Genomic DNA, 27,063 nt, shown 5'->3' with positions numbered 1-27,063 from the left:
AAAAGCCTTTTTTACAACCACAAGCTTATCCCCTATACATCGATTAAAAAACTTAGCATTGTAACAATGTACATTTTACAATTTAAAAATACTAGGAAAAAGATCGAAGCCTCTTCTTGGCTTTATAAAACTATCATATGGAAGCTAGAGCCAAGCCAAACAGGAGATGGCTGACAACCCTCACAGAAAGGACGTGTGTTACACACGACCAAATCTTAGCACTTTGATCACAAGCCAATCAAAGAACATTCAAAAGAGCATGAAGCACGCTTACATTTCATGAAACAATGTATTCAATATATTGTACCACAACTGTCTTATGATGTACACCCTAAGGTGACATGACAAAATTAGTCAAATAAAATACCATTTGACTATTTCTAGACAGCAGAGGCACACTAAATGGAATTACTAAGATAATGCTTGAGTAAACTATGTGGTAGTTACTTGCAATTGCCCACTTTGTTATTTAGGACCTATTAAAGTCAGCTACAGTTTTCCAAATATAACAATAAAGGTTAAATGCTCATATCAGCTACATGCCGAAAGAGTCAAAACATAACGTAGTGCTTTACCTGTGCTCACTAGAGCTCAGTGCAGTCACAGAAACAATTACTTGTTACATCCTGAATCATGTTAAATATATTTAGGAAATGGATGCTTATAATACAGTGTGAGTGTATATGATTGTGTGTGTGTGTGTGGACTAGCAAGTAAATTATTATAAACAAAAATTTTCATTTAAATTATATAACATGAAAGACAGAGCAAATAGGAATGAGAGAGGATGATGAAGCAGAGGTTTATGGTGAGGACAAGCATGACTGATGATGCAGACTGTACTCCTGCCCCATAAAAGGCAGAGTACTCTCCTTAGGAAGGAGAAGGCATCTTGCTCCATGTATGAGAGGGGCGTCTCCGCCACGAATGAGAGGGGCGTCTCCGCCACGAATGAGAGGGGAGTCTCCGCCACGAATGAGAGGGGCGTCTCCGCCACGAATGAGAGGGGCGTCTCCGCCACGAATGAGAGGGGCGTCTCCGCCACGAATGAGAGGGGCGTCTCCGCCACGAATGAGAGGGGCGTCTCCGCCACGAATGAGAGGGGCGTCTCCGCCACGAATGAGAGGGGCGTCTCCGCCACGAATGAGAGGGGCGTCTCCGCCACGAATGAGAGGGGCGTCTCCGCCACGAATGAGAGGGGCGTCTCCGCCACGAATGAGAGGGGCGTCTCCGCCACGAACGAGAGGGGCGTCTCCGCCACGAACGAGAGGGGCGTCTCCGCCACGAACGAGAGGGGCGTCCCCGCCACGAACGAGAGGGGCGTCTCCGCCACGAACGAGAGGGGCGTCTCCGCCACGAACGAGAGGGGCGTCTCCGCCACGAACGAGAGGGGCGTCTCCGCCACGAACGAGAGGGGCGTCTCCGCCACGAACGAGAGGGGCGTCTCCGCCACGAACGAGAGGGGCGTCTCCGCCACGAACGAGAGGGGCGTCTCCGCCACGAACGAGAGGGGCGTCTCCGCCACGAACGAGAGGGGCGTCTCCGCCACGAACGAGAGGGGCGTCTCCGCCACGAATGAGAGGGGCGTCTCCGCCACGAATGAGAGGGGCGTCTCCGCCACGAATGAGAGGGGCGTCTATGCCACGAATGAGAGGGGCGTCTCCGCCACGAATGAGGGGCGTCTCCGCCACGAATGAGAGGGGCGTCTCCGCCACGAATGAGAGGGGCGTCTCCGCCACGAATGAGAGGGGCGTCTCCGCCACGAATGAGAGGGGCGTCTCCGCCACGAATGAGAGGGGCGTCTCCGCCACGAATGAGAGGGGCGTCTCCGCCACGAATGAGAGGGGCGTCTCCGCCACGAATGAGAGGGGAATCTCCACCACGAATGAGAGGGCACCTCCACCATGAAGAAGAGGGCACCTCTACCATGAACGAGAGGGCACCTCTACCATGAATGAGGGGGCACCTCTACCATGAATGAGGGGGCACCTCTACCATGAATGAGAGGGCACCTCTACCATGAATGAGAGGGCACCTCTACCATGAATGAGAGGGCACCTCTACCATGAATGAGAGGGCACCTCTACCATGAATGAGAGGGCACCTCTACCATGAATGAAAGGGCATCTCTACCATGAATGAAAGGGCACCACTACCATGAATGAGAGGGCACCTCCACCATAGTGTATGAGAAAGCATCTCTATGATTGAGAGGGCACCTCCACCATGAATGAGAGGGCATCTGAACTATGAATTAGAGGGCATCTCCACCACGAATGAAAAGGTATCTCCACCATGAATGAGAGAATATATTTCACCCCATGAAGATGATATACCTCCATAAAGGAGAGGATATCTCCACCGTGAGAGAACACCTCTCCCCCCTATAATGGAGAGGGTATCTTTCCCTCATGAAGGAGGGTATCTTTCCCTCATGAAGGAGGGTATCTTTCCCTCATGAAGGAGGGAATCTTCCCCTTATGAATGAGGGTATCTTTCCCTCATGGAGGAGGGTATCTTTCCCTCATGAAGGAGGGTATCTCACCACAAAAAAGGTCCTCTGATTCCCCTCCTGCACAATAAAAATGAACCACCATACACTGCTTGGCCCTCAGCTTTAAACACTATATTACAGCATAACTCCAAAAATCCTAAAACCTTAACAAAAGAAATTGGAATTGCCCATTTTTGATAAAAGAAATAATATATGATGCCAAGTATCTGCAATAATCAAGGCTAGTTCTTGTGTATAGCTCATGTTTAACACATCTGCTCTTTTGGCATTTGCACATTTTTTTTTTTTTTTTTTTTTTTTTTTAAATTATAATCTTGGAATGGATTTTGGACAGGATAATGGAACCTCAGATATGAAAAGGAAGAACTGTTATTAAAACTGGGTAAAAAGTGGTGGTGATGTAGCATATGCAGAGAGGAGAAAAGGTCATTTAGGTAATAAAATTATGAAAGAATTCAATACTGATGCATCAACTGTACATTATAATGCCCCTGAAAGGTAAATTATTTGAGTTCTATTCTAGGAGTAATTTTAATTGGAAGAGGTTTATTTGACTGGTTCAGAGGAAGGCAAGCATTAAAGTAGCACAATATGCAAAAAGTTTTTTTTTTTTCTTGAGAAAATGGACAATAATGAGCCCTGTAACTTCTCACATGGTTGGCTATAGCATCAGGTGACCTCCTAGGAGTGATGAGAAAATCTACTGATGCACAGTCAGCTGATAACTTGCCACAATATTTTAGTGGTTTAGTTGAAGAGCCTGGGCTTAGTGAACCATTGTTCTACAGCAGTCACCTGTAAGCAAGGAGCACAGCATGATTTTGTTAAGTCCTATATAATATTTACATGTTATGTAGGAAGGAATTTTTTGTTTACATTACTGTCATTTTTTTTTTAGCTCCAATTCCAACTTTCCTAAATCCAGAAAAATACAGAGGCTCAAGTCCAGACCATTTAAGATTTCTGAGTCATACTGCAATAAAAATAGCCGTTTAAATTAGCAATATAAAATCCATGTCTCTTCCAAAAAGCCAAAATGAAGTTACTAACGAGAGACTGAAGCCCCTCCCTTTACCTTCAAATCCCCTGCCTCATAACAATTTATCTGTTTAAAATTAACATAAGCATTTGTGCATAAAAATAACTTACACTAAAATATTAGTGTTTACAATAATTTACAACAATATAATTAATTAATTACAGAGAAATGCTAATGTGTATAAGAATTTACAATGTGGTTCAAATTTTCAACGAAAGTTAATAGATAAAAGAAAGGGTGAACAGGTATGTGCAGAATTCAGTTTCTGGACAATCTTGCAACACTTAATTTACCAAGAGATTTCAGTTCCTGGAATACCATGCAACACTGATTCCTTTCAAGTCTTATTATCATCACAGTTTTAACTACACTAACTTTCATGCTGAATTTTTTTTTTTTACCACTTGAAGTGGTCCTTAATTTTTACTAATATAACTCTAATTTCTGACCATCATATTTGTGCCTGGACAAATTTACTTTGTTCCCCACACCTTCTTTGGTTCACATTTCTGATACTACCACAGTTCTGTAACAGTTACTTTTATGTTGACAATGTGTCAATCAACTGACACTCAAAAATTGGCCTCGGGAATAGCAAGTCACCACTGGGACTAATTAGACAAGTGTTTGGACGCACAATAAACAACACTGTAATTCACTTGGAACAATTACAATTTATACATCACATGTAGTACAAGGTTCAAGGTGGTTCTGGTGCTTCTCCAGCCAGCGGAATATGCACACCTCTTTCCTGAAATGAAAGAAAGCATAATTTAAGCCTATTTAGTCAAAAAATATTGATTATAATAGAGGTCATTAATTGAGACATTTCTACAATTCTCTCAGGTTAAGGTATGTAGGAGGGAGATTATTTTCTAGTTAAAGTAGGTCTTAGATAGGGATGCATGATGTCACCATGGTTGTTCAATATATTTATAGACAGGGAGAGGTATAGGACTGGAAGATAAATAATCTAACACAAAGTTGCTTTTTACTGATGACACTGTGCTTTTGGGAGATTCTGAAAAGAAGTTGCAGAGGTTGGTGGACGAATCTGGGTAGGTATCTAAAAGAAGAAAATTAAAAGTGAACAATGGAAAGAGCAAGGTCATGAGGGTAACAAAAATTTAGGTAATGAAAGACTGGATATCAGACTGGAAGGAGGGAGTATGTAGGAAGTGAATGTATTCAGATATTTGGGAGTGGACTTGTCAGCAGATGGATCTATGAAAGACGAGGTCAAACAGAACTGACGAGAGAAAAAGATGACTGGAGCACTGAGGAGTCTGTGGAGACAAAGAATGTTATCCATGGGAGCAAAGAGGGGAATTTATGAGAGTATAGTGGTACCAACACTCTTATATGGGTGTGAAGCATGGGTGGTGAATGTTGCAACAAAGAGAAGGCTGGAAGTAGGAGAGATGTTGTGTCTGAGGACAATGTGCAGTGTGAATATAACATAGAAGCCCTAGCTTGGAGATTAGGAGGAGGTGCAGGGTTTCTAAAAGTATAAGCCAGAGGGCAGAAGAAGGGTTGTCGAAGTGGTTTGGACATTTAGAGAGGATGGAACAAAATATAATGATTTGGAGGGCATATAAATCTGTAGTTGAAAGAAGGTGGGATGAGGGTCATCCTAGGAAAGGTTAAGGGGAAAGAGGAGGGTTTTGTGTGCAAGGGGCTTGGATTTCCAGCAAGCGTATGAGAGCTTGTTAGATAGGAGCGAGAGGAGGAAAATGGTTTTTATGACTTGATGTGCTGTTGGAGTGTGAGCAAAGTAACATTTATGAGGGATTTCAGGAAAACTGGTTAGCTAGACCTAAGTCCAGGAGGTGTGAAGTACAGTGCCTGCACTCTGAAAGAGGGGTGGAGATATGTTGCAATTTTTTAATTGTAATGTAGGCACACCTCTGGCAAGACAGTGATGGAGTGAATGGTGAAGAAGTGTTGCTTCTTTTTCATGTCATCCTGCCTTGGTGGGAAACAGCCAATATGTTAATAAAAAATATATAATACAGTGGACCCTCAGTTAACGATGCTATCAGACAGCGATAAAATTGGATACCGATGCATTTTTGCATCAAAATATTGGCTTGGCTAATGATGAAAAACTCAGTTAAGGACATTTGTCCCGAACGTGTCTGCCCGGCCTGAACCCATGCACAGCCAGCGTGCCATTGTTTACAAGCCAGGGAGGGCATGATTCCACGCTTACATGCAAGATATTTTGTATTATTCCATTGTTTTTAGGGCTTGTAACTGCTAAATAAGCCACCATGGTCCCAAAGAAAGTTTCTAGTGCCAGCCCTGTGATAAAGAAGGAAAGAAACAATAGAATTCAAGAAAAATCTCGTAGCAAAGTACCAAAGGGGAGGAGGAAGAGAGAGGGGAGAATGTGTCTTCTGCAGTGATTCAGTGATTCTACGATATGTACGATGCTAAAGCAGCAGGTATCGATAAAGGCTCTAGTGCCAGCCAGTGATAAACTATAGAATTAACAGTGCAGCAAGTAAGTTAAGCGAGTAAGTGACAGAAAAGCGACACGAAAGTAACTCTTCAATGATGTTGGATGTGTATCGGGCCAATGAACATACGCCAGCCTGCTACGTATCTTCCAACACCCTGAACCTCTGCCAGCATCTCCTCCATCAAACTAATTAAACTAACATCTCCTCCAAGATAAGTGTAAATATAAAAGTGTAAGTATTAAAGTAAATATGTGTAAATATAAAAGGACCCCAATGGAAATAAATCACTCTGACTTTTTTGGGTTATCCTAGATACTTTACACATATGCTGCTACGTATGATAATCTATGTACATAACTGTATTTGTGTATACCTGATTAAACTTACTTACTCATTTATAAATTAAAATGTAATTTTTTTTTTTCAACAAGTTGGCCGTCTCCCACCGAGGCAGTGTGACCCATAAAGAAAGAAAATCCCCAAAAAGAAAATACTTTCATCATCATTCAACACTTTCACCTCACTCATACATTATCACTGTTTTCGCAGAGGTGCCCAGAATACAAGTTTAGAAGTACATGTATATATGTATAAAAATACACAGTATATCCCTCCAAACTGCCAATATCCCAAACCCCTCCTTTAGAGTGCAAGCACTGTACTTCCCATTTCCAGGACTCAAGTCCGGTTATATAAAATAACTGGTTTCCTTGAATCCCTTCACTAAATACTATTACCCTCCTCACACTCCAACAGCTTGTCAGGTCACAAATACCATTCGTCTCCATTCACTCCTAACACGCTCACGCACGCTTGCTGGAAGTCCAAGCCCCTCGCCCACAACACCTCCTTTACCCCCTCCCTCCAACCTTTTCGAGGACAACATATACCTCGCCTTCCTTCCCCTACAGTTTTATATGCTCTCCATGTCATTCTACTTTGATCCATTCTCTCTAAATGACCAAACCACCTCAACAAACCCTCTTCAGCCCTAAGACTAATACTTTTATTAACTCCACACCATCTCCTAATTTCCACACTCCGAATTTTCTGCATAATATTTGCACCACACATTGCCCTTAGACAGGACATCTCCACTGCCTCCAACCACCACCTCGCTGCAGCATTTACAACCCAAGCTTCACACCCATATAAGAGTGTTGGTACTACTATACTTTCATACATTCTCTTCTCTGCCTCCATAGATAACATTTTTTGCCTCCACATATACCTCAATGCACCACTCACCTTTTTTCCTTCATCAATTCTATGATTAACCTCTTCCTTCATAAATCCATCCGCTGACACATCAACTCCCAAATATCTGAAAACATTCACTTCTTCCATATTCCTCCTCCCCAATTTGATATTCAATTTTTCTTTATCTAAATCATTTGATACCCTCGTCACCTTACTCTTTTCTATGTTCACTTTCAACTTTCTACCTTTACACACACTCCCAAATTTGTCCACCAACCTTTGCAATTTTTCTTTAGAATCTCCCATAAGCACAGTATCATCAGCAAAAAGTAACTGTCACTTCCCATTTTGTATTTAATTCCCCATAATTTAATCCCACCCCTCTCCCAAACACCCTAGCATTTACTTCTTTTACAACCCCATCTATAAATATATTAAACAACCATGGTGACATTACACATCCCTGTCTAAGACCTACTTTTACCAGGAAGTAGTCTCCCTCTATTCTACACACCCTAACCTGAGCCTCACTATCCTCATAAAAACTCTTTACAGCATTTAGTAACTTACCACCTATTCCATATACTTGCAACATCTGCCACATTGCTCCCCTATTCACTATCATATGCCTTTTCTAAATCCATAAATGCAATAAAAACTTCCCTACCTTTACCTAAATACTGTTCACATATATGCTTCAATGTAAACACTTTATCTACACATCACCTACCCACTCTAAAACCTACTTGCTCATCCACAATTCTACAGTCTGTCTTACCTCTAATTCTTTCAATAATAACCCTACCATACACTTTTCCTAGTATACTCAGTAAACTTATTCCTCTATAATTTTTTACAATCTCTTTTGTCCCCTTTCCCTTTATATAAAGGGACTATACATGCTCTCTGCCAATCCCTAGGTAATCTCTTTTGTCCCCTTTCCCTTTATATAAAGGGACTATACATGCTCTCTGCCAATCCCTAGGTACCTTCCCCTCTTTCATACATTTATTAAACAAAAATACCAACCACTTCAACACTATATTCCTCCCTGCTTTTAACATTTCTGTCATGATCCTGTAAATATTTATTTATAAATTAAAATGTAAATGCTTCTTATTTATAAATTACGTACATATACTGTGGATACAGGTGGTGGCAGAAGCCTCCTCCACCACTAATATGTACGGCTTCTCTCAGTGACCATTATAAACCCAACAACAACACTTCCACCACTTTCTTCTCACATAAATTATGACATATTTTATTCATTCTAGAGTATATATCATGCTTCTATGTTATTAATATTGTTTATTATGTCATATTAGATGAACTGTGATAGATAAATAAGCGTCATATTGAAGCATAATAAACTCGCCTTCCTCTCGCCTCCTACATGCCTGCTACACTCCCTGTATGTTTGCTACACTCCCTGCATGCCTGGTACACTCCCTGCATGCCTGCTACACTCCCTGCATGCCTGCTACATTCCCTGAATGCCTGCTACACTCCCTGCATGCCTGCTACACTCCCTGCATGCCTGCTACACTCCCAGCATGCCTGCTACACTCCCAGCATGCCTGCTACACTCCCAGCATGCCTGCTACACTCCCAGCATGCCTGCTACACTCCCAGCATGCCTGCTACACTCCCAGCATGCCTGCTACACTCCCAGCATGCCTGCTACACTCCATGCATGCCTGCTACACTCCATGCATGCCTGCTACACTCCATGCATGCCTGCTACACTCCCTGCATGCCTGCTACACTCCCTGCATGCCTGCTACACTCCATGCATGACTGCTACACTCCATGCATGCCTGCATGCCTACACTCCATGCATGCCTGCTACACTCCATGCATGCCTGCTACACTCCATGCATGCCTGCTACACTCCATGCATGCCTGCTACACTCCATGCATGCCTGCTACACTCCATGCATGCCTGCTACACTCCATGCATGCCTGCTACACTCCATGCATGCCTGCTACACTCCATGCATGCCTGCTACACTCCATGCATGCCTGCTACACTCCATGCATGCCTGCTACACTCCATGCATGCCTACTACACTCCCTGCATGCCTGCTACACTCCATGCATGCCTGCTACACTCCATGCATGCCTGCTACACTCCATGCATGCCTGCTACACTCCATGCATGCCTGCTACACTCCATGCATGCCTGCTACACTCCATGCATGCCTGCTACACTCCATGCATGCCTGCTACACTCCATGCATGCCTGCTACACTCCCAGCATGCCTGCTACACTCCCAGCATGCCTGCTACACTCCCAGCATGCCTGCTACACTCCCAGCATGCCTGCTACACTCCCAGCATGCCTGCTACACTCCCAGCATGCCTGCTACACTCCCAGCATGCCTGCTACACTCCCAGCATGCCTGCTACACTCCCAGCATGCCTGCTACACTCCATGCATGCCTGCTACACTCCATGCATGCCTGCTACACTCCATGCATGCCTGCTACACTCCATGCATGCCTGCTACACTCCATGCATGCCTGCTACACTCCCTGCATGCCTGCTACACTCCCTGCATGCCTGCTACACTCCATGCATGCCTGCTACACTCCATGCATGCCTGCTACACTCCATGCATGCCTGCTACACTCCCTGCATGCCTGCTACACTCCCTGCATGCCTGCTACACTCCATGCATGCCTGCTACACTCCATGCATGCCTGCTACACTCCATGCATGCCTGCTACACTCCATGCATGCCTGCTACACTCCATGCATGCCTGCTACACTCCATGCATGCCTGCTACACTCCATGCATGCCTGCTACACTCCCTGCATGCCTGCTACACTCCATGCATGCCTGCTACACTCCATGCATGCCTGCTACACTCCATGCATGCCTGCTACACTCCATGCATGCCTGCTACACTCCATGCATGCCTGCTACACTCCATGCATGCCTGCTACACTCCATGCATGCCTGCTACACTCCATGCATGCCTGCTACACTCCATGCATGCCTGCTACACTCCATGCATGCCTGCTACACTCCATGCATGCCTACTATACTCCCTGCATGCCTGCTACACTCCATGCATGCCTGCTACACTCCATGCATGCCTGCTACACTCCATGCATGCCTACTACACTCCATGCATGCCTACTATACTCCATGCATGCCTACTATACTCCATGCATGCCTACTACACTCCCTGCATGCTTGCTACACTCCCTGCATGTCTGCTACACTCCCTGCTACATTCCATTCTTGCCTGCTACATTCCCTGCATGCCTGCTACACTCCCTGCATGCCTGCTACACTCCCTGCATATCTGCTACACTCCATCAAACTACGTAATTAAACTAACATCTCCTCCAAGGTAAGTGCAAATATTTCTTATTTATAAATTAAAATGTAAATATTTCTTATTTATAAATTTTACATATATTGTTTGTGGATAGTGGTGGTGGCAGAAGCCTCCTCCACCACTAACATGTACGGCTCCTCTCAGTGGCCCTTATAAACCCAACACTTCCATCACTTTCTCCTCACATACATTATGACATGTTTTATTCATTCTAGAGCATATATCCTGTTTCTATGTTATTAATATTGTTTATCATGTCATATTAGATGAATTGTGATAGATAAATAAGCCATAGAGATGATAATAGCATCATATTGAAATACTGCTCTGTCATGCCTCCTGACAGCAGGAACGGATTAATTGGATTTCCATCATTTCTTATGGAGAAAATTAAATCAGATAACGATAAAATCGGTTAAGGACAAGCTCTCTGGAATGGATTAATATCGTTAAACGAGGGTCCACTGTATATATAAATATACTTAGGCTGGAGGCAGTGGAGATGCCCTGTCTAAGGGCGATGTGTGGAGTAAATATTAAGCAGAGAATTCGGGGTGTGGAAATTAGGAGGTGGTGTGGAGTTACTAAAAGTATTATATTAGTCAGAGTGACTCACGAAATCGTAATGACACGATTGCAAACAAACCATACCACAGGCGGGGATAGAACCCGCGATCAGTGTGTCAAAACTTCAGTTTTGAGACTCTGATCACAGGTTCTATCCCCGCCCGTGGTATGGTTTATTAGTCAGAGGGCTGAAGTGGGGTTGGTGAGGTGGTTTGGTCATTTAGACAGAATGGATCAAAGCAGAATGACTTGGAGAGCGTATAAATCTGTAGAGGAAGGAAGGCGGGGTAGGGGTCGTCCTCAAAAAGGCTGGAAGGATGGGGTAAAGGAGGTTTTGTGGGTGAGGGGCTTGGACTTCCAGCAAGCATGTCTGAGTGCGTTAGACAGGAATGAATGGAAACGAATGGTTTATGGGACCTGACAAGCTGTTGGAGTGTGATCAGGGTAATATTTAGTGAAGGGATTCAAGGAAACCGGTTATTATAGATTTAGCCGGATTTGAGCACTGGAAATAGGAAGTACAATGCCTGCACTTTAAAGGAGGGGTCTGGGATACTGACAGTTTGGAGGGACTTCTAAACTGTCATGTTTGAGCGCCTCTGCAAAGACAGTGATTATATACGAGTAAGGTGAAAGTGTTGAATGATGAAAGTATTTTCTTTTAGGGAATTTTCTTTCTTTTTGGGTCACCCTGCCTCGGTGGGAGAAAGCTGACTTGTTGGGGGAGAAAAATAAAAAACTTAAGTTTTTTTGTCCGTGGGGAAGTGGAACAGAATTCTTCCTTGTAAGCCATACATATTGTAAGAGGCAACTAAAATGCCAGCAGCAAGGGGCTAGTAACCCCTTTCCTGTATACATTACTAAACTTAAAAAGAGAAGCTTTCACTTTTTTTTTTTTAGGTCACCCTGTCTCAGTGGGATATGGCTGGTTTGTAGAAAAAAGAAATTAACCCTTTGAGGGTTGGAACCCCTGATCTGAAACTCGCTCTCAGGGTTGCAGAAATCTAAATGAAAAAATTATTATCTTTCTCATGAAACGATAAGAGCATCCTTTTCCAAAAATAATGAAACCAAATGTACAAAATTCAATGAAAAACTAATGGAATTACACTTTCACAATGTTAACGGTAATGGCTATACATATTTACATATTAACGTATTTACTCATTGGTGATTTTGCCCAATATGAGAATTATTACAGGTCGACCATCACTAATCCAGCAATCAGTTATCCGGTTCCATCAGCAATCCGGCATTAAATTTGGTTAGCATAATTTCAAATTTCATCATTATACTGACTCAAATCATTATACTGTCTCAAATTCCATCATTATACACTCAGAAATTGTACGATGGTTGTAAATCCACAGCAGCAGGCCAGTGGAGGAGAAAGCAGTTATGAAAATGAGGAAGATGTAGCAGAAAGTCTCTCGTTTGATAAGTTAATTAAGTGTATTCTAACCAAACCATCTGTAATCTGGCAAACTCACTTATCCAGCATACTACAGGTCCCAATGATTCCGGATTTGTGATGGCCAACCTGTATTTGGCCAATTGCATTGCTCCAGTCGACCAAATTCATAGCTATTTCGCTAGAATACCTTCTATTCTATTGATTGAGTACAAGAAACAGCTCATTTACCTATTTCAAGTACCCAATAAAGTGATCAGAAATTGATAATTTGGCCAATTTCACACATATTAAAAAATTACCAATTTCAAAATAGAGTTCAGAATAAACAATGCAGACAGTCCTGACAGTTATGCAGATTTCTGAAGTATAGCCTCTCACTAAATTACGGAGTCACATTCCTAAGATCATGTTGGCAAATTAATTTGTCGCTAAGCAAGGAGCATATTACGTATAATGGTAGTGGGTTTGTGTCAATCTTTGATATTGTTTTAATGTCACCTTTGTACCATTTATAACATTTTTAGTATGTTTTTAATGTTTATACAGTAGTGTACTGTACAGTGGTCCTTCGTTTTTCGTAATTAATCCGTTCCTGGAGGAGCTACTATAAACGAAATTTACGATTTGCGAATCAATTTTCCCCATAAGAAATAATGTAAATGCAATTAATCTGTTCCTGACACCCAGAAGTATTAAAACAAAAAATTTTTTTACATGAAATATACATGCAGTACATAAACAATACAATGGGAAATGATGAATGAAACATTAACAGCATAACACTTACCTTTATTGGAGATTCTTCTTAGTGTATAGGAGACTGGAGGAGGAGAGAGATTGGATTGTTTACAGTTTGGAAGGGGAATCCCCTTCCAGCAACACCTCAGGTACCAATTGCTTCTCTGGGGTTGCTTCTCTTCTCTGTTTCTTAATGCCACTAGGACCACCTTGAGAGTCACTCTAGTCCTGTCTCACAAAGTAACTGTGGAGAGAGCTCTCTTTAACACTTCCCTAAAATGGCCCAAGACTTTGTCACTGTACATATTTCTCACCTTCTTTACCACAGGCTTGGCACTAGGAGCTTTCTTTGGAGCCATGGTAGCTTATTTAGTACTTGCAAGCACTAAAATGAGTGGAATATTATGAAATATTTCGTAGGAGCACTTGAGGGGACCTTCACTCACTGGTAAACAATGCCAGACTGGCTGGGAAGGGAGGCCTCCCCGGCTCACACCGTGCGTACGTGTCCCAGACGAACTACTATTCGCGAGTCAACCTATGAAAAGCGAGTCCATGTTTATACGAAAATACCCATATGATTGGTGAAATTTACGATTGCCGAGAACTACGAAAAGTGAGGGACCAATGTATATTGTAATAAACAGAATACAGAAAATCAGCTCTAATATACATTATTCAGATACGCATACTGGTCAGAGCCCATCATTAGTCCAAGTCGTCATTAAATGAGTACAGTGGACCCCCGGTATTCGATGGCATCGGTATTCGATAAATCCGGTATTTGATACATTATATCGCAAAAAATTTTCCTCGGTATTCGATTGAAAACCCAGTATTCGATACGTTTCGTATGAGACATGTCCACGTGGGGCCTGAACTGCCCCTTGTGTGCCAGTGTTTACAAGCCAGCCAGTGTGCACGCATCTAAGGATACATTCGGTACATTCCATATTATCTATATTATCACTGTGTTTGGTGCTTGTTTCTGCAAAATAAGTCACCATGGGCCCCAAGAAAGCTTCTAGTGCCAACCCTTCAAGAAAAAAGTCGCTAATGACTTATGAAATGAAGAAAGAGATAATTGCAAAGTACGAAAGTGGAGTGCGTGTGTCAGAGCTGGTTAGGTTGTATAATAAACCCCAATCAACCATCTCTACTATAGTGACCAGGAAAACGGCAATCAAGGAAGCTGTTCTTGCAAAAGGTGCAACTGTGATTACGAAACAGCGACCGCAAGTGTTAGAAAATGCTGAGAGATTGTTATTGGTGTGGATAAATGAAAAACAGATAGCAGGAGATAGCATCTCTCAAGTGATCATTTGTGAAAAGGCTAGGCAGTTGCATGACGATTTGGTAAAGAAATTGCCTGCAAATAGTGATGATGTGAGTGAATTTAAGGCCAGCAAAGGTTGGTTTGAAAGATTTAAGAATCGTAGTGGCATACATAGTGTGATTAGGCATGGTGAGGCTGCCAGTTCGGACCAAAAAGCAGCTGAAAAATATGTGAAGGAATTCAAGGATTACATAGACAGTGAAGGACTGAAACCTGAACAAGTGTTTAATTGTGACGAAACAGGCCTGTTTTGGAAGAAAATGCCAAGCAGGACCTACATTACTCAGGAGGAAAAGGCACTCCCAGGACATAAGCCTATGAAAGACAGGCTTACTCTGTTGATGTGTGCCAATGCTAATGGTGATTGCAAAGTGAAGCCTTTACTGGTGTATCACTCTGAAACTCCCAGAGTGTTCAGGAAAAACAATGTCCTCAAGGCTAATTTGTGTGTGCTGTGGAGGGCAAACAGTAAGGCATGGGTCACTAGGGACTTTTTCTATGACTGGTTACACCATGCATTTGCCCCCACTGTGAAAAATTACCTAACTGAAAAGAAATTAGACCTTAAGTGCCTCCTGGTATTAGACAATGCCCCTGGTCATCCTACAGACTTGTCAGAGCGACTTTCTGGGGACATGAGCTTCATTAAGGTCAAGTTTTTGCCTCCTAATACCACTCCTCTCCTGCAGCCCATGGACCAGCAGGTCATTTCCAACTTCAAGAAACTGTACACAAAAGCTATGTTTCAAAAGTGCTTTGTAGTGACCACAGCAACTCAACTGACTCTAAAAGAGTTTTGGAAGGATCACTTTAATATCCTCAATTGTATAAACCTGATAGGTACGGCTTGGGAGGGAGTGACTAAGAGGACCTTGAACTTTGCTTGGAAAAAACTGTGGCCAAAATGTGTAGACAAACGGGATTTTGAAGGATTTGAGGCTAACCCTGAGAATCCTATGCCAGTTGAGGAATCCATTGTGGCATTGGGAAAGTCCTTGGGGTTGGAGGTTAGTGGGGAGGATGTGGAAGAGTTGGTGGATGAGGACAGTGAAGAACTAACCACTGATGAGCTGCTAGATCATCTTGAACAGCAAGAGGGCAGACCTGAGGAAACTGCTTCAGAGGAGGGGAGAGAGAAAATGAAGAAGTTGCCTACTTCACAGATTAAGGAAATGTGTGCAATGTGGCTTAAAGTGCAAACCTTTTTTGATGACAATCACCCTAACACAGCTATTGCAAGCTGTGCTGGTGACTATTACACTAACAATGTTGTGAAACACTTTAGGGATGTCATAAAGGAACGGGAGGTACAGACCTCTATGGACAGATATGCTGTGCGACAGAAGTCCAGTGACTCTGAAGCTGGTCTTAGTGGCATTAAAAGAAGAAGGGAAGTAACCCCGGAAAAGGACTTGCTACTTCAAGTCCTAATGGAAGGGGATTCCCCTTCTAAACACTAAGACTCTCCCCTCCTCCCATCCCATCAATCATCACCAGATCTTCATTAAAGGTAAGTGTCAACTATTTTGTTATTATTCTATTGCATTAAACTTAACATTCCATGTAGTAAAATTTTTTTTTTCATACTTTTGAGTGTCTTGCATGGATTAATTTGATTTCTATTATTTCTTATGAGGAAAATTGATTCGGTTTTCGATATTATCGGTATTCGATGAGCTCTCAGGAACGGATTAATATCGAATACCGGGGGTCCACTGTACATCGCTAAGTGAGGAGATGCTGTATTGCAAAAATTGTATAAATAATGTCAACGCATTTGTGGAGATGTATTTGACAGACCAGTCAGATGTGTAGTGGACGAGTGACATACTTTGTGTACTCTGGAAAATTGGTAAAAATTTAACATTTCTGCTACTTAGAGCTCAATTTCAAGTTATTTTCAGTCCTGAAACCATTCAAAATTATCTCTACTTCTGCCATATATCTTCCATTCTATCATACGAGACCAAGAAACCAAAAATTCACCAATAAAAACTATATGAAAATACACCGTAAAGTCGCTACTTTAACCCTTTCACTGTCAAGACGCCCTGCTCGCAAACTTGCTCTCAGTGTCAAAGAATTTAAAAAAAAAATAATTTTTTTTTGAAATGATAAGAGAATCTTTTCCCGGTGGTAATGAAACCAAAAGTACGAAATTTGATGGAAAACTTATGGAATTACGCTCTTGTGAAGTTAAAGGTCCCGGAGATATTTAAGCATCTGCGATTTCGCCCAATTGAGCCCTATTTTGGGCCAATTCCACTGTTCCAGTCGACTATATTCATAGCTATTTTACTGGCACTCTTGTTCTATCAACTGAGTACAAGAAACTGCCTATTTACCTATTACAACAACCCAATAAAGTGATCAGAAATTAGTAATTTGGCCAATTTCGTACAAAATTCAAGAAAGGCCAATTTCAAAATAAGGTCCACAATAAACAATGCAAATATTCCTAGTGCTTCAATAACATTTTCTCTGTTCATTATTTACATCTCCAGGCCCCTCTTATTATTACACTTGCTTTCCATTTTGAATTTTTATTCACACAAAAAATAGAAGATCTACTATTAATGCAGAGTACTACTTTATTGTAAAAATGGTATAAATAATATCAGCTCATTTGTGAAAGCATATTAGACCCACCAGTTGACGTGTATTGGATGCGTGACGTGATATGTTCACTCTTGAACAACCTCAAAAATCAAACATTTCTGCTACTTTGAGCTCACTTTCAAGCTACTTTTTGACTGTAAGCCATTCAAAATGATCTCTATTTCTGTAATATCTCCCATTCTATCAAATGAGACCAAGAAAATGAGAATACAACCATAAATACTTTACAAAATACACTGCAAAGTCATTGTTTTAACCCTTTGGCTGTCGCAAGCCCCTTTCTGAAACTCATTCTGTCGCAAAATTTTTTGGAAAAAAAAAAATTCTTATGAAATGATAGAGAATCTTTTCCCGATGGTAATGACACCAAAAGTACGAAATTTGGTAGAAAACTCACGGAATTACGCTCCCGTGAAGTTAGTGGTCTCGGCGATTTTGCCGACTTTGAGCCCTGTTTTTGGCCAATTCCGTTGTTCCAGTTGACCAAACTCATAGCTATTTCTTTAGAACTCCATTTTTTCTATCAGTTGAGTACAAGAAACTGCCCATTTACCGATTTGAACTACCCAATCAAGTGGTCAGAAATTGGCAATTTGGCCAATTTCACACACATTAAAAAAGATGCCAATTTCAAAATAGGGTCCAGGATAAACAATGTAGACATTCTTGGCACTAAAATAACATATCCTCTTTTCATTAGTCATGTCTCTAGGTTCCTCTTATATTACTATTGCTTTCTATTTTGATTTTTATTCATACAAAAAATACAAAATTTACTGTTATGCAGACTACTGCATTATTGTAAAAATGATATAAATAATATCAGTGCACTAGTGAAAGAATATTAGACTCCCCAGTTAACGTGCATTGGATGTGTGGTGTGATTTGCTTACTCTTGAACAATGGTAAAAATCAAACATTTCCGCTACTTTGAGTTCAATTTCAAGGTCGTTTTCATCGTGAAACTAATCAAAATCATCTCTATTTCTGTAATGTGTTTTCCATTTTATCACATGAGACCATAAAAACGAGAATACAACGATAAGTATTATACGAAAATACACCTCAAATTCGGCGTTTTAATCCCCCCCCCCCCCCAAAAAAAAAAAACGGTCGTTTTTTTTTTTCTCATTATGCACTGCGTGCTGCAGGATTTTTTTTATGTGGTGCACACTGACCATACAGACCCATTCTCTCACATGTGGGCCTACCAGCTTTCTCCTGCTTGATTTGAAGCCGCTAGAATTTATGCGTATTAATACGTCCGAAACACTGGCTCGTAAGATGTATATATACGACCAAAACAGTCAAAGGGTTAAACCAAAAACACAGTCGCCGTTTTTCTCATTATGCACTGTGTGCTGCAGGATTTTTTTTATAATGTGCACACTGACCACTCAAGACCCCTTCTCTCATATGTAGGCCTACCTGCTATCTCCTACAAGATTGGAAGCTATTAGAATTTGGGAGTAGTATTACGGGACCGACTCTGGCTTCAAAGCCGTAATATTACGGGACTGACAATGAATGGGTTAAAGTGCAGGCATTGTACTTCCTACCTCCAAGACTCAATTCTGGATAACCAGTTTCCCTGAATTCCTTAACAAAATATTACCCTGCTCACACTTCAACAGCTTGTCAAGTCCAAAAATCATTCATTTCCACTCATTCCTATCTAATATGCTCACACATGCCTGTTGTAAGTCCATGAACCTTACACACAAAGCCTCCTTTATCCTCTCCCTTCATCCTTTATTTTTTTTTTTTAACAAACCGGCCATATCCCACCAAATTTAATAATTTATACAGGAGAACGGGTTACTAGACCCTTGCTCCCGTCATTTTAGTCACCTCTTACGACATGCATGGCTTATGGAAGAAGAATTCTGTTTCACTTCCCCATAGAGTCCATCCTTTATATATTTATTTTTTAACATGCTGGTCATCCCCCACGGAGTCATGGTGATCCCCCCCCCCCCCCAAAAAAAAAAATTCTTCTTTTTTTCATTTAGTAATTTATGCTCTAAGCCTTTTAGTCACCTCTAAGTATAAATAAGTAAATTACATATAAATAAACAAAACATCCACAGACTTACCATAGCATTTAACTGTCCCACAACTTCAACAATTTGCTTCAGCAGATGGTTTTGTAGGAGTGGAAGGTGTTATGTCCATTGTCTTGCATACCCATCCAGCAATATCCACATCCTCTTGTTCAGCTCGTTTTATCCATTCATGGTTCTTATAAGGAAAAGAAACATATTGGTACTTCATAAGGACAAGTAAGGTCCTATATGTTAGTGTAGTGTAAGACAAAAGCTTATACAGTGGACCCTCCTTTTCATTATTAATCTGTTCCAGAGAGTCTGAGGAAATGTGAAATTGATGAAAACTGAAACCATTAATTCAATTAATTCATCCCAAAAGTATTAACAAAGAATAATTTTTTTAGAGAAATATAGATTTACATACAGAAATGAATGACAAATATATTATAAAGCATGTATAACATGTATAAATGAACATTTAACATCACACTTACCTTTATTGAAGACTGTTGATGGCATCTGGAAGATAGGGAGGAGTGAGGGAGAACTGATTGTTTGGGAGGGGAATCCCCTTCCATAAAGACTTCAGGTACCAAGTCCTTATTCTGGGTTACTTCCCTTCGTAGTTTTTTAATGGCACTAGAACCAGCCTGAGAGTCATTGAACCCCTGTCACACAAAAGAACTGTCCAGAGAGCTCTTGCAGCTCTACCCTCTACCACAATCACTATCACCCTCTATCGCCATCACTACCACCCTCTACCATCACAACCACTACCACCTTTTATCACCATCACTACCACCCCTCTTCTGCCATCACTACCACCCTCTACCACCATCACTACCACCCTCTACCACCATCACTAACACCCTCTTCCACCATCACCACCACTACCACCCTCTACCACCACCACTTTCACATTTTTCTACAATCTTTTTCTTTAATTCTATCATGTTTCTCACCTTTACCAAAGGACTGGCACTAGCAGCTTTCTTTGGGCCCATAGTGGCTTATTTAGCAGTCAAACAAGGTAAACAAGTGCAAAAAACAATGAATTATGAAATGTTTCCTATGACCTCGCAGGATAATGTTCACTCGCCAAGAAACATAGCGACACTGCCTTAGAATGCATGTGTGGGAGGTTGTGTAGCCGCAGGCACACAGACATGTTCTGTACCACCAACGAGAACGGAGGAAAGTAACGAAAACTGAGCCAATATTTTTATGAAAAAAGTCGGTGATAACTGAAATTCACGAAAACAGAGCCCAACGAAAAGGAAGGGTCCATTGTATAGGGTTAGGAACTGGTGTATGTATTAAACTCAAGATTGAATATCATTAAAATGAAGATGCATGCACAGGGCTCTGGTGGCCTGGTGGTTAACGCTCTCGCTTCACACGGCGAGGGCCTGGGTTCGATTCCCAGCCAGAGTAGAAACATTGGACGTGTTTCTTTCAACCTGTTGTCTATGTTCCCCATCAGTAAAATGGGTACCTGGGTGTTAGTCGACTGGTGTGGATCGCATCCTGGGACACTGACCTAAGGAGGCCTGGTCACAGACCGGGCCGCGGGGGCGTTGACCCCCGGAACTCTCTCCAGATAAACAGTAATGTATACTTTGTCATTTTGGGGACAAATGAATAATGTTAAGATGTGGGAGCACTGAAGCAGAGTTATTTCACTTCCAGTCTAAACATTTAACAATGACAATAAAAGTGTACCTAGGTAGTAGGCTGGTAAACAGCAACCGCCCAGGGAGGTACTACCGTCCTGCCAAGTGAGTGTACAACGAAAACCTGTAATTGTTTTACATGATGGTAGGATTGCTGGTGTTTTTTGTCTGTCTCATAAACATGCAAGATTTCAGGTATGTCTTACTACTTCTACTTGCACTTAGGTCACACTACACATACATGTACAAGCATATATATACACACCCCTCTGGGTATTCTTCTATTTTCTTTCTAGTTCTTGTTCTTGTTTATTTCCTCTTATCTCCATGGGGAAGTGGAACAGAATTCTTCCTCCGTAAGCCATGCGTGTTGTAAGAGGCGACTAAAATGCTGGGAGCAAGGGGCTAGTAACCCCTTCTCCCATATAAATTACTAAATTTAAAAGAGAAACTTTCGTTTTTCTTTTTGGGCCACCCTGCCTTGGTGGGATATGGCCGGTGTGTTGAAAGAAAGAAGAATAAAAGTGTACTGAAATTTCAATATAACATCGTTTAAGAACATATCAATATTAGAGGAAGAACAAATGAAATACCCATATTTCAGAAGAAGAGTAAGGGAATGCTAAAACCCTTAGAGATTTGGATGTACTCACAAATTTCTACTCATGGTTGCACAGGTAGAGACTAGGCTCCTGGACCCACCTCTCGACTTGCCACTTGTCAGATTCACTCCCTCCTAGCCTCATTCGCCCTAATATACCTGCTCTTAAAACTAGGTATGAAGCTTTCTCAAACCACTTTGAGATCATTTCACTTCCTAACCACTAAGAGACTGAGAAATATTTCCTAAGATCCCAGTGGTTCACTTCCATCTTTAACTTCCAGTTGTGTCCCTAAGTACCTGTTTCTCACCCCTCAAACAGCCTCTCCATGTTCCCCGAGTATTTTGTACCCATTAACCCTTTGAGGGTTTTCGTCGTACTAGTACGTCTTACGCGTAGGGGTTTTTGACGTACTAGTACTCATAAATTCTAGCGACCTCAAATCTAGTGGGAGAAAGCTGGTAGGCCTTCATATGAAAGAATGGGTCTATGTGGTCAGTGTGCACAGTCTAAAAAAAATCCTGCAGCACACGGTGCATAATGAGAAAAAAAAAACTTTTTCCATTTTTTTTTAATAAATCAGCGACTTTGCAGTGTATTTTCGTATAGTATTTATTGTTGTATTCTAGTTTTCTTGGTCTCATTTTATAGAATGGAAGACATATTACTGAAATTGAGATGATTTTGACTGGTTTTACAATGAAAGGTGCCTTGAAATTGAGCTCAAAGTAGCAGAAATGTTCGATTTTTACCAAACTTCAAAAGTAAACAAATCGTGCCAAGCGTGCAATACACGTCAACTGGTGAGTCTAATATTCTTTCACAAGTGCACCAATAATATTTATACCATTTTTTACACTAATGCAGTAGTCTGCATAACAGTAAATCTTATATTTTTTGTGAGAATAAAAATTCAAAGTGGAAAGCAAAAGAATATAAGAGGGGCCTTGAGACGTGACTAATGACTAGAGGAAATGTCATTTTAGTGCCAGGAATGTCTTTCTTGTTTATTCTGGACCCTATTCCGAAATTGGCATCTTTTGAAATTTGTGTGAAATTGGCAAAATTGCTAAATTCTGACCACTGTACTGGATAGTTGAATTTATAAATGGGTGGTTTCTTGCACCCATTCGATAGAAAAAATGGAGTTCTAGCGAAATATTCATGTTTTTTGTCGACTAGTACAGTGAAATTGGCCGAAAATTGGGCTCAAAGTGGGCAAAATCGCCGATGCGTAAACATCGCCGAGACCGCTAACTTTGCGAGAGCATAATTCCGTAAGTTTTCTATCAAATTTCAAACTTTTGGTGTCGTTATGATCGGGAAAAGATTCTCTATCTTTTCATAAGAGAAAATAATTTTTTTTTTTTTTTAAATTTGGCCGACCCTGAGAACGAGTTTCAGAGAGGGCCTGTCGACCCTCAAAGGGTTAATTTCTTCTCGTAGCTCAGACCCCTTAACTCTGGAACAAGCCTCTTTGAATTCATCTCCAATTTCTGCAATTCCTTAGCATGTTTTTTTAAGGTGTGAATTTCATTCAGGAGATGCAACTCTAAAGATGGGTCTGACATAAGTTGAATAAAGGGCTCCAATGACTGCTGAGATTCTTGAAGGCCACTTTAGATTTGCCCGAGAAGTATTGACTGCAGAGGTTATTTAGCTAATGTGAGTCTCTGGCAATACAGCCTCTCCTTGCTTGCCAATGTACTCATTTACCGACAGCTCAGAGCTACGATGGGCTCTGTAACGAGTCGGTATTGTATGCCGTACGAGAACTTGGGTCATGGAAATGGGCAGCGTGGCGTCTCAGCATCAAGCATCTCAATCTTCTTCCTACAGCCACTCAGTGTGCTAGTTTTCACAGTCTCCAAGACTACATATTTGTACAAATGTGTACTTTATTGTGCGTCCCATAGTACAAGTTAAAGTTAGAAGTGCAGCAGCACTTGGAAGAGAAAGAAAAGAGGAAAATGGAAGAAGTACAAAAGAAGTTCACAGTATAGGGGTTAGCTGGTGTGTTTCTCTGTGTGTTTACATTCTCTCTGTCTCTCGTGGCATCTTAAGAAATTATTCAACTTAGTGAACAAGGTATGTCAATGGTAATATGCAATAATAATAAAATAATAATAATTGCTCTGGAGCGCTTTAACCCTTTCAGGGTTTTGGACATACTAGTACGGCTTACGCACCAGGGTTTTTGACGTACTAGTACGCCTAAATTCTAGCGCCCTCAAATCTAGTGAGAGAAAGCTGGTAGGCCTACATATGAAATAATGGGTCTATGTGGTCAGTGTGCTCAGTATAAAAAAAATCCTGCAGCACACAGTGCAAAATGAGGAAAAAAAAAAACTTTGACAGTGTTTTCGGATTAAAACAGCGAATTTGCACTGTATTTTTGTTTGATATTTATTGTTGTATTCTAGTTTTCCTGGTCTCATTTTATAGAATGGAAGACATATTACAGAAATTGTGATGATTTTGTCTGGTTTTACAATGAAAAGTACCTTGAAATTGAGCTCAAAGTAGCAGAAATCTTCAATTTTTACCAAAGTTCAAAAGTAAACAAATCATGCTAAGCATCCAATACACACCAACTAGTGAGTCTAATATTCTTTCACAAGTGCGCCGATATTATTTATACCATTTCTACACTAATGCAATAGTCTGCATAACAGTAAATCTTTTTATTTTTTGTGAGAATAAAAATTCAAAGTGGAAAGCGAAAGAACAAAAAGGGGCGTGGGGACGTGACTAATGAACAGAGGAAATGTTATTTTAGTGCCAGGAATGTCTTTGTTTATTCTGGACCCTATTTGGAAATTTGCATCTTCTGAAATTTGTGTGAAATTGGCAAAATTGCTAAATTCTGACCACTGTATTGGATAGTTGAAATTGGTAAATGGGTGGTTTCTTGTACTCACTCGATAGAAAAAATGGAGTTCTAGCAAAATAGTTATGATTTTTGTTGACTAGTACACTAGAATTGGCCAAAAATAGGGCTCAAAGTGGGCAAAATCACCGATGCATAAACATTGTCGAGACCGCTAACTTTGCGAGAGCATAATTCTGTAAGTTTTCCATCAAATTTCATACTTTTGGTGTCATTATGATCGGGAAAAGATTCTCTATCTTTTCATTAGAAAAAATATTTTTTTTTTTTTTTTTGAAATTTGGGCGACCCTGAGAACAAGTCTGGGAGAGGGCCTGGGGACCCTGAAAGGGTAAAATGTCAGCTACCAAACCTATACGAAAGACCTATGAATTTAAAACGCTCCAGAGCGATTATTATTTATTATTAACTATTATTATTATTAACATTACTATTATTAATTATGAATTATTATTACAGTGGTCCCTCAATTATCTTCCTTAATCCATTCCTGGAAGTGGGACTATTATTGAAATAGACGATTTTCGAATTAATTTTCCCCATAAGAAATAATGTAAATCCAATTAATTCGTTCCAGACACCCAGAAGTATCAACAACAATTTTTTATCTAAAATATAGATTTACAGGCACAAAAGAATGAACATTCAACATGACAGTTACCTTTATTGAAGGCTGTTGTTGATGAATGGAAGACAGGGAGGAGGAGAGAGGGAAGAGAGGTTATTGTTTGGAAGGGGAATCCCCCTCCATAAGGACTCTAGGTCACTTCAGGGGTCACTTCCCTAGCATAAATATAGATTTACATGCAGAAAAAAAATGCCAAATAAATTTAAAGCACTAATAAAATGTATAAATGAACATTGGTAATAGGGGTAGTTGATGAGTGGAACGGTCTGCCTAGTAGGGTGATTGAAGCTAAAACATTGGGTAGTTTCAAATTTAGGTTGGATAAATACATGAGTGAGAGGGGTTGGATTTGAGTCGGACTTGCACCTGAGCTTATTGCTTGGGTAGCATTTGTTCTGTTAGTGGGTTGGATTTGTGAAGGACCGGCCTAGTATGGGCCAGCAGGCCTGTTGCAGTGTTCCTACTTTCTTAAGGTCTTATGTTCTTATTTAACAACACACTTACCAGTAGGGTGATCGAGGCTAGGACCTTGGGTAGCTTTAATAAGAGATTGGACAAACATACGAGTGGGAGGAGCTGAGTTTGATTTGTGTCATTGGGTATGGAAGTAAATTCTTGGGTAGCTTTGGGTAGAGGTCATTTTGATAAGGACCTGCCTTGTAAGGGCCAGTAGACCTGCAGTGTTCTTCCACTGTTATGTTCTTAGTGGGAAGGACTGTAAAGGACCTGTCTAGTATGAGCCAGCAGGCCTACTGCAGTGTTCCCCCTTTCTTATGTTCTTATTGGAGACTTGCTTGTGTGAGGGAGGGATGGCAAGTTTATTGTTGGAGAATATGATACTAATATCAACTCTACGGCTTATTTATCTATCACAATTCAACTAATATGACATAATAAACAATATTAATAACATAGAAACATGGAATATACTGTAGAATCAATAAAATAAGTCATTACGTATGTCAGGAGAGGTGTTGTGTTGTGTTGTTGTTGGGTATATAAGGGCCACTGAGAGTAAGCCGTCCATAATGGTGGTGAAGCAGCAGCTGAGACGGCAGTGTTTTCTGTAGCCCTATATAACTCCAACAACATTGGAGGAGTTGGTAGAATTGCTGAATCACTAAAGGAGGAACCCTCTACCACCATTACTACAACCTTCTACCACTATTACAACTGTTACTACCATCACTACTACCTTCTACCACCATCACTACCACCATCAACCACTATCACAACTGCTTCCACTCTACCACCACCTTTGTATTGTTCTACAAACTTTTTCATAAATTATATGTGTTTCTCACATTCTTTACCAAAGGGCTGGCACTAGAAGCTTTCTTTGGAGCCATGGTAGCTTATTTAGCACTTGAAAGCACTAAAATCAATGGAATATTATGAAATATTTCATAGGAGCATGTGAGGGGACCATCGCTCACTGGTAAACAATGGCACACTGGCTGGGAAGGCAGGCCCAAGCGGCTTAGAGCGTGAGTACGCGTCCCGGACGAATGACGATTAGCGAGTTAATGGACCATTTGCGAGCCAATGTTTAGATGAAATAACGGGACTATTTCCGAAATGGACGACTTTCAGGCCGGACGATTATTGAGGGACCACTGTATTATTATTACCATGGGGAAGCGGAACAGAATTCTTCCTCCGTAACCCATGCGTGTTGTAAGAGGCGACTAAAATGCCAGGAGCAAGGGGCTAGTAACCCCTTCTCCTGTATAAATTACTAAATTTCAAAAGAGAAACTTTTGTTTTCCTTTTTGGGCCCCCCTGCCTCGATGGGATACGGCCAGTGCGTTGAAAGAAAGATTATTATTACCATTAGCATACCTTGTTCACCAAGTTTAATCTTGTCTTAGAAAGCACGAGAGAAACAAAGAATGTAAACACACAGACCAACACACCAAGGTCTACCCCCTTTACTATGAATTTCTTCCTCTTTGTACAATAAATGAGTGTACTGT

At 41.1% G+C, this 27,063-nt stretch overlaps 1 protein-coding gene across 3 annotated transcripts in view; it reads right to left on the bottom strand.

Annotated features, from left to right (window-relative positions):
* Positions 1-2,643: 2,643 nt before the first annotated feature.
* Dsor1 (mitogen-activated protein kinase kinase 1) overlaps positions 2,644-27,063 on the bottom strand; it is a 161,948-nt gene continuing 137,528 nt past the window's right edge. For 2 of the 3 annotated variants that reach the window (XM_070086823.1, XM_070086824.1), the window contains 2 exons: positions 19,343-19,487; positions 2,644-4,305 (listed from right to left, as the gene is read on the bottom strand). In XM_070086823.1, the coding sequence (XP_069942924.1) occupies positions 19,368-19,487 (120 nt within the window). In that variant the 3' untranslated portion in view covers positions 2,644-4,305; positions 19,343-19,367. The remainder of the gene's footprint in view (positions 4,306-19,342; positions 19,488-27,063) is intronic. The other variant, XR_011392201.1, reaches the window with a different exon arrangement.

This window comes from Cherax quadricarinatus, chromosome 19, assembly GCF_038502225.1.
Source record: "Cherax quadricarinatus isolate ZL_2023a chromosome 19, ASM3850222v1, whole genome shotgun sequence".
Taxonomy (NCBI): Eukaryota; Metazoa; Arthropoda; class Malacostraca; order Decapoda; family Parastacidae; genus Cherax; species Cherax quadricarinatus.
Note: the sequence above shows the minus strand (reverse complement) of the source record. Positions and strands in the feature narration are given on the sequence as shown.